Source organism: Choristoneura fumiferana, chromosome 20 (assembly GCF_025370935.1).
Source record: "Choristoneura fumiferana chromosome 20, NRCan_CFum_1, whole genome shotgun sequence".
In the NCBI taxonomy this organism is placed as follows: Eukaryota; Metazoa; Arthropoda; class Insecta; order Lepidoptera; family Tortricidae; genus Choristoneura; species Choristoneura fumiferana.
The window spans coordinates 8905205-8913869 of record NC_133491.1 but is presented as its reverse complement, the minus strand read 5'-3'; the positions used below and the strand labels follow the sequence as shown (position 1 = coordinate 8913869).

The window sequence follows — 8665 nt, the reverse complement described above, 5'->3', positions numbered from 1 at the left end:
TAATTATGTTTGTAAGATCCTATATGTAAAAAAATAACGCTCTTGCTGAAAGCATTGCTATTGAATTAACGTAGGGTTACCAATATTTATTTATACATAGGCAAGGACCATATATGGTCCTTGTAGGTACATAGGTAACATAATTGAAACATAACATAAACATATACATGTAGTGCGCTCTTAACATTCATTTCTTTCACGTTCTAGTATGGCTGCCTTAGACTAATTAGCTCAATCATCTACGGTCGCTGGATGGGTTCAGAAACTTGAACTGACTTCAAATGTGAATGCAATCTGATTTGTAAAACCAAAAACATAAAAGTATGAATGAATAATGTAGAAGTAATTATATCCTCTAAAATTGTAGTTTGGAGGTAGTCTTGACTTTTATTTGCCAAGATCATAGCTAGCTCCACCTATCCTTTTGATATTCAGCTTTAGCATGGTACATACCTATGTATAAGTAAGAACTTGTTAATCATCACTTTAACATTAAGGTATGCAAATCATAATAGAAAACATAAGTTATAATTTATATATACTTAATACTCCAAGATAGAGGCTTTTGCTTAGTTTGGATCAGAGTTATAACTAGGTACTTAATTTTTGCAAATTGTTTAACTTCGTGTTGACAGAAACGTCATTGTCCTCTTGTGTTTGTACACTTTATATTTGAATAAATGATGATTATTACCTATTATTATTATTTATTATTAATATATGAGATTATTAATCGTGATAGTGATAGCCCTGGGTGGCTTAGTGGTTTTAACTTGTGCCCTCTTAAATAGAGGTTCGCATCTTTGAGTTTTTTGATACGAGTATTGATGTGCGAAATTATCTACATTCGAAATTCGAGCTTTACGGTGAAGGAAAATATCGTGAGGATATTTTCCTTTTTGCAGGCATAAACTTGCGAAGCTATTCTTTGGTGCGTGTGAAGTTCTCTATCTGTACTGGGCCCGCGTGGGAGCTACGGCCCAAGCGTTCTTTCTGAGAGGGGACCTGTGCCCAGTGGTGGGTCGTATATAGGCTAGGACAGCCATTCTCGAAGTGTGCTCCGCGCAGCCCTGGGGCTCCATGAAGATTCTGCGAGGGTTCCGTAAAAAGACTGGAAATAGTTAAAATAAGTAACGCGAGTATGGTCCACCATAAGGTTGCCGAGTACAACTTTCCATTAAATTAGTTGTTTTTGACTATTTTAGGGCTCCGGCAAATATTTAGTTTTGAAATAGTGCTCCATCATCAAAAAGGCTCGGAGCCACTAGGCTAGGATGACAAAAAGAGGTTGTGAGATCACCGATTACAAAGTCTGTAACATTTTTCAAGAGCTTAATGTAAATGCTGATCTTACAATCGTTATAATTATAATTAAATGTAGCCCATTGATGCGTTAAGCTAACAAGCAGGTTCATGCAACCTTGATATTTCCCGTGTTCCCACGACCCGGCGCCCAGCCAGCGCCGGCGCCGATGCACTTTATTTTGTTTCGCAATTGGAAACGATGTCACACACACACACACCGCGTTACTGATAGTGAAAATTAATCTAAATTATTCATAAACAGACGCGCCGTCGTATCATTTTGGGAGCATTGCGTGGTAGAGATACCTACCGAAAAGCAATTGATGGATATGAACACAGATCCAGGGTGTTGGAAGGTATTTAAATATTTTAGACTTTTTAGAGGACTCACGTCTCTCGAAATTATAATAATAAATATTTTTTATGATTAGATACTAAATCTAAATTGTACCTAGGTTCGTTAGTATTCATTGACATCTATGCACGCACATACATAGAGGCACATACAAAGTAGATGTCAATGTTAGTATTGGATTGGATGCTTCCGATTAGGTATCATCCGTATCTTATTAATTATTTATTTATTTATTTTGGTTTCCAGAGCAAATAATGGATGGTCTTATCGATGGTCTTGTCAGGCTCTGGATTTAACCGCGGAATAAGTTCAGCCGGTTTGACTTAGGTATAGGTTAGGTAAGTAGGTATACGTAGAACATGTTTTATAGTTAAGTACCTAGTACAGTAGCATGGATACTATGATAATTTACTATATTCTGTATTGTCAAGGTACCAACAAGTAACGGGGTGGCAGAGTTGACGAATGTAATGTTAGTCACGTATCAATCTAGCATTTTAGAGCCAAAATTGATGAGTGTGTGTCCCTTGACACTACATTGGATTGGAAATAAAATTTTGCGTAAATAGAAAATAATAATTTAATTAATTTCCTATGGCAGTATCACATATCACACTTTAAGGTAATATTAAGTAGTTACTTCATGCTTAGTATATTCCTAAGCTTTGGCATTCTTAGTGGTGGTACAGGGGAGCGGAGTAGGCGGCGGGAGCGGTGTGGTAGACGGGGGCGGAGTGGTAGGCGACGGGCGCCGCGAGCTTGGCGACGGGCGCGGCGTGCACGACGGGGGCGGCGGCGTGGTAGGCCACGGGCGCGGCCTGGTAGGCTACGGGCGCGACCACTTTAGAGACCACGGGCGCGGCCACCTTCACGGCCAGCGGCTCGCGGTGCACGACCGCGTTGAAGCCGTTTTGGTCGTCGGCGCTGTATTCCACGGTGCGCTTGGTGCCGTCGGGGTCCACGACGGAGTAGGAGCCGCGCACGACGTCGCCGTCGCGCGTCTCGTGCTGCGACTTGGAGTCGCCGGTGAGCCCGTCCTGCACGTCGTAGGCGTAGCTGTACTGCGGGTGTGCGTACTCCTCGACGGCCACCTTGGCGACGGGCGCGGCGTACGCGACGGGAGCGGAGTGGAGGGCGGGCGCCGAGTAGGCCACTGGCGCGGAGTGGTAGGCGGGCGCGGAATCGTAGGCCACGGGCGCGGAGTGGTAGGCGGGCGCGGCGGCGTACGACACTGGGGCGGCTGGCACCACGCCGGCGCTAGCGGCCGCTACCAAGCAAGCGAGTACCACAAACTGGAAACAAAAAAAATATTAATTAGACCATCACGACACACGCCTCAGCTTCTACATCACTGCAGCTCTGGCGTACCTTGAATGCCATTGTGTAGTGTGTGTTGATCGAGTGTGTTGAATGATGCTTGATGAGAAGTGTTAGGAGCTTTTATACAGGCGGCGGGGGCGCACCCTTTCACTCGAGCCGCGCTGACGCCGCGCGACCCTGAACTCGAGCCCGGGGGCGCTGTGGGATCCCGCACAATCAACGCTGTCCCTATAATTAAGACTGCAAGTTCCGGTTTGTGATATAGGAATAATGTTTAGATCTCTAATCGTACTTATTTGTAGGTCATTTTCACAATACAACGGGCGTTCAATAATTAATGAGAATGATAAGGACTCAGACATCTTTTAATTTATTTTATTTTTCAAGTCACCTATTAGGAATACCTACACACTAATTTATTTAGCTCTCTTAATTATCGTGAGAGGTGTCCTGTGCTGAGTAGTGGGACGTATACATATACATATAGGATAGGGAGTTTATAATTTTCATTAAATAACACCTTTCGTCTGTAGCTATACGACGTAGTGTTAAAATATTTTCGTAGTAGGCATATTTCATTTAGCGCTGCTGTTTATCCGACTTTTTTGTTTCAGTTGATTTAAGTCTAATACATTTAACTTAGATAGATTCGCGTCCTTGCTAAATTATTTTTTCGGTTTGTCTTATATCTTTGTGTTCACTGAATCAATTACTGAATCTCCTGATGCAAATCTTAGTTTCATTTCATCAGGCATTTGTATTTTTTCTTCATTTGTTAATACGATAGAGAGATGTATTTATATGAAAGTAGTGATTCCATTGGAATTGGTAACTTATTTTGCTTATTACATATGTACTTAGTGAAGCTTGCAGATGGTACCACACTAACTTTCATCACGGACACAAAGAATTCATCCTTTAAATTTAAAATCCCTTTGCACTCGTCTTCTGGTTACAGAGAGTGATTAGCTTGGTTTCCTTAACAAGACTCATAGGCTTAGTGTTGGGCCACCTCTACAACAACAATACTAATAAATATCTGACACATTAGTATGCATTAGTCAACAGAACTCTACAGAACTAATATCTGACACAACAAAGCTTGCGTTAATATCTGATACGACTCCATTTCTAGGGCCATTAAAACGTGTCAGATATTTTTGCACGCTCTGCTGTGGCAAATGTTAATGCAGTTGACTTTACAGTCAAGTGCAAAAATAAGTATCTATTCGAACCACTCAAAAATATGTTAGTACGGCCTTATTGCGTCGGAATAAGAGTCTGTGGTACTTATTTTTGAAACTTTGAATAAGTTCATATTTTTACACTTGACTGTACCTATCGCCATTTGTTTGCGAGGTGTACATTACTAGGATTGAAATACCAGCTAAGGCTCTCGACGACGACCCAGAACCATAGGGCCAGGTCATTGCGTTCACTCGGTTCAGTAGGTTGCTGCAAAGTTCAGTGGATCTCTTTTAGCATACATTAAACTATCCGTCTCGGAATTGAATGAGACGGTTTGGTCAATTGCCTTTAAGTTCACTTAGTTTGCTGCCGTAAGTTTACCTACGGAAGTTTATAGTTTACTTCTGTTTATAGTTTATTTCTGTTTACTAATGTTTATATAACTTGGGTCAAATATTATGTTTAAACGTGATACAGTGATTCGTATCCGTCGGTCTCATATTGTCTAATTTAATTAATTTAATTTGGCATTGTTATAAATTTTCAAATATCAGTATTTTTTAATAAAACTTGAGGTTATTGAATTGAAATAATGGTGATAAAAAATATAATGAATAATTCAAGTTATTATATTATTATCCTCTTTAATTTGGATCTTAAATAGACCACTTGCTACAAACTCGATGTCAGCCAAAACTTGAAGCTTGTCGTCCGATGTGATAAGTATCTGTAGATAAAATGGAAAATAAGTTAGTATTCTGTGTTTAAATCGGCTTAAACTTTTTACAGAATTAGGTGGACACATTTCTTATTAAACTATCAAGAAATTCAAATTCAAATTGAAAATTCAAATCATTTATTCAGTAAATAGGCCGCAATGGGCACTTTTACACGTAATTTTTTAAACTACCAGAGCTTTCGGAAAGACCATCATTGCCAAGAAGAATGCGCCGCAAGCAACTTGGCAGAAAGTCATTTTTTTCCAAAATAAAATAATTACAAATAAAATACCTACTTAAAAACTACAGTATACAATTGAAGAAAAAATACAAAATGCTTTTCTGTTATGAAATAAATTTATTAAATTAAATAATTGTGAAGAAAAAGTACAGTCAGCTAAAAAAAACCAAAATAATAATAATACAGGGATGTATGGGGTCCCTTAGTTACAAAACTAAACACTAACTATATCTACGTTCAGTGGAAGTGTAGAATGCTTCCACCGTCATAAATAAAAAAATATAATAATAATAATTCTGAAATATACATTTCAGGTCAAGTAACCATTAAGCTTTTGGATTCCGAAGGCAAGCTCACGTCTGCCGCCCCCAAAGTTAGCTCACTCGCATTCATGTCATGCTCTGAAAACAGAGCGGTATCGAGGACATGGTATTGCTTCCGTTCCCATAAGCTCTATGGGATCGTCTTGGGAACTTCGACGTCGCGAGCCTGTGACTAGAAATTAAACTAAAAATATACAAGTTTAAAATCAATAAGCTTAACAATATACAGCCTTAAATACAGCAAGGGGATGTATAAAGTCCCTGAGTTAATAAAAAAAAACCTAATCTAAATAATTCAGAGATGTGTATATTATAGTCTCTAAATGTCAAAGTAAACTAATGAAACAGAATACTGCGCAATCTCTGTGCAATGGATCAGTGCCCGTGCCGCTATCACGTACGGACAATGCGCGTAAATTGCAGCTGTGCCTGCAATGCATGACGTGGGTGCATTAGGGCATAGAGCAAGGCTTAAACAATGAGCCCAGCCAAAACTGTTTAAATGATATTCATAATGACGAGCAGACCACACTTTTTATTTCCCTAGCCCATTGTACCGACAAATGTACTGTAGTGCACATCAAAAGGTGTTTTAACTTCACAGTTACAGTCACCCCGCAGGAATGTTATTTTTAGCGGAGTAATACATATTCGTAGTACACAAACAATGCCATTAATAAACCCGATTAGCAGGTACACAGCCAAATTACGATCAGTAACGAGCCACTCAAGATTTCCATTTAAGCAACAATTCTCAATTATGTAAAGAGCATGTAAAACATACATACGTCTAATATTATCAGTTTAAAATTAGAGAGTCAAAATTATTAGTCATTCTTTTAGTTATACTTTATTTTATGCTCCTTCTATCTTCAAAGCATGCAGGCGCTGAAAACGTTGTCCTCGCTTGTACAGGTAATCAATTTGATCCTTGGGCCGCCATGGAACCTAATCATAGTATGTATGCCTAAAAATGCTTATCAAATGACGTAAATGTCCTAATGACAAGGTATACTGTATTACAGTGGCCTAGGAATCAAATTGGTTGCTATGTAGGTTAGTTCCAACGCTCGAGGTACTGAGCGTTGGAACGCTGCGTGGGCGCACACGAAGGCGACACAAAGCAAAAGTGTACTAGTAACTTTACTAGTACATTGATCACCGATATAACGTCAAAAATATTAAATACTACGAGTAGCTTATATAAGTAGTAGAATGAAGTAGCCTAGTTGGAAATTCCGAAACTTTTCTTAGTGCGCTTCACTGACATTCGAGAGAGAGATATGTGGGTTTTCTGTCTGTCAGTCAGTCACAATACTGTTTTGTAGCTATACATAACTTAAAGAATACATTTTATTCCGCCAAAAAATGAGCCTAACGTGATTACTCGAAAACCTCTTCCTTTTTTTTCTTTCACTTTTACGTAACAATGATCCTTATTGGACATCACATAACGAGCTACAAAGGAAAATATATAATAAAAAGATATACAGGGTAAACAAAACACAATACGGCAGCGTTTTAAAGCAATATTGAAACGATTTTTTCCAAGCTACACAAAGAAAAAAGGAATGTGTATTTGTAGTTTTAAGACGCACGGTTAACTTTCCCTTAAGTTCTTGAGTTTCCGTAACGTCTAACGGTTAGACTCTAACCTTAGTAAATAATTAATATTTTTAAATGAACGTGTATTTAATGAATCATATTATATGTACAATTATAATAACACTACCTATCCTAAACTTAAAATATGATACTTACATGAAATAAAATAATTAATTAATATATTAAATTAAACAATGAATTAATAACAATCATTAATTAATTTTAACAATTAATTTAATATACATCAATAAGGAACTCGCAACGGCTGGAAGACAAATGGTCCCGAGTGGCGACTATGAACCAAAAGACGTGGACCGACGACATTGCGACAATGCGGGCAATCGGTGGATGCAGGTGGCAACTTCTCGTTTACCTCTGCCTCATGATGATGACGGCAAATAAGTGTCATGTGTCTCGACGGCATTTTACCGCTCGCGCTTTAGTTGCGCAAACGAACGCCTCGATCGTGCCCCGAGGAAAGCTCGCTGATATTTTATTAGATCCGTATCAGTTGCAAACGATAACTACTAATTGATATGGAGCCGTGGAAAAGGACTGTTAACCGTATAGTAATAAACAATCGTGTAAGTAAGCTCAGAGTTTTGTAGGTACACAATTAGTTTTTGTCATAATAACATTGCAATTTTTTTATTTAGTATTTTTTTTAACAGTCGAGCATGTGTATCATAAATATATACATATATATGTAGGTACATCTTTAGTTATTCTTTACACTTTTTATTTTAGTTTAATCAACACAAAATGAACGAGCACAAAAAATAATCAAAAACCCAAGACCAGAGACTTGGACCGAGATGATATCTGTATCACAACATTAGGCATTATGCCTTAAGCCACAGTAATTTCGACCCCAATTATGTGACCACCTACAAGGCGCAGAGCACACCAAAACTGCGACGCACCTTGTATAAAGTTCACGAATGTGTAAATTGCCCTGACATTACCTCGCGTAAATTATGCGGTTGTGTGCATTGTCCGAATTGTTCTTGATTCTTCGAAATTCAGTGCATGGCCACGTAAAGGGTACTTACACTCGAGCGCACCGCTAGGGGTACGTATCATATTGCATAAAGTTTGAATTTCATTCTAAGAATTTTAATTGATTTTATGACCGAAACTCTTAAACATATTTGGTATTTAATAAAGTGCAATTTTCTCGGAAATTGATGGACATTTACAGCGTTTTTATAGAATTTTAGGTTAGAGACTACCTAAATCATAGTTGATTATACCATCATTATGACTAACATTTGATTGGCGAAGAGTTTAAATACTTAAGAAGTAAGTTTTGTTTAAAGTTTAACATAAAGTCATTAGAACGCGTTGATGTCTTTCTGATTAAGAACTTGCTACAATGTCCTGTCTGATTCTAACATTGGATATTTACTGATGTTACAACACTTACAACTGCTTAATTCTATCAATATACGCGCGCACGTGTTTTTCTTAGTCCGTCGCGCTGAAAATGCTGGACGGATTTGGATGAAATTTGGTATGTAGATAGCTGGATGTCTGAAATAACACACAGGTTACTTTTTATTCCAATCTTCCTACGGGATCGTTATAAAGCCCCAAAACTTGCATGACA

The 8665-nt window shown here is 38.4% G+C and overlaps 1 protein-coding gene across 1 annotated transcript; it reads right to left on the bottom strand.

Moving 5' to 3' along the window:
• Window positions 1-2226: 2226 nt before the first annotated feature.
• LOC141439009 (uncharacterized) lies at window positions 2227-3081 on the bottom strand. Its single transcript, XM_074103111.1, has 2 exons — window positions 3029-3081; window positions 2227-2952 (listed from the first exon to the last, which is right to left on the bottom strand). Exons 1-2 carry the CDS (start codon window positions 3038-3040, stop codon window positions 2335-2337), a joined length of 630 nt encoding a protein of 209 aa, XP_073959212.1. The 5' UTR covers window positions 3041-3081; the 3' UTR covers window positions 2227-2334.
• Between the last annotated feature and the right edge of the window lie 5584 nt (window positions 3082-8665).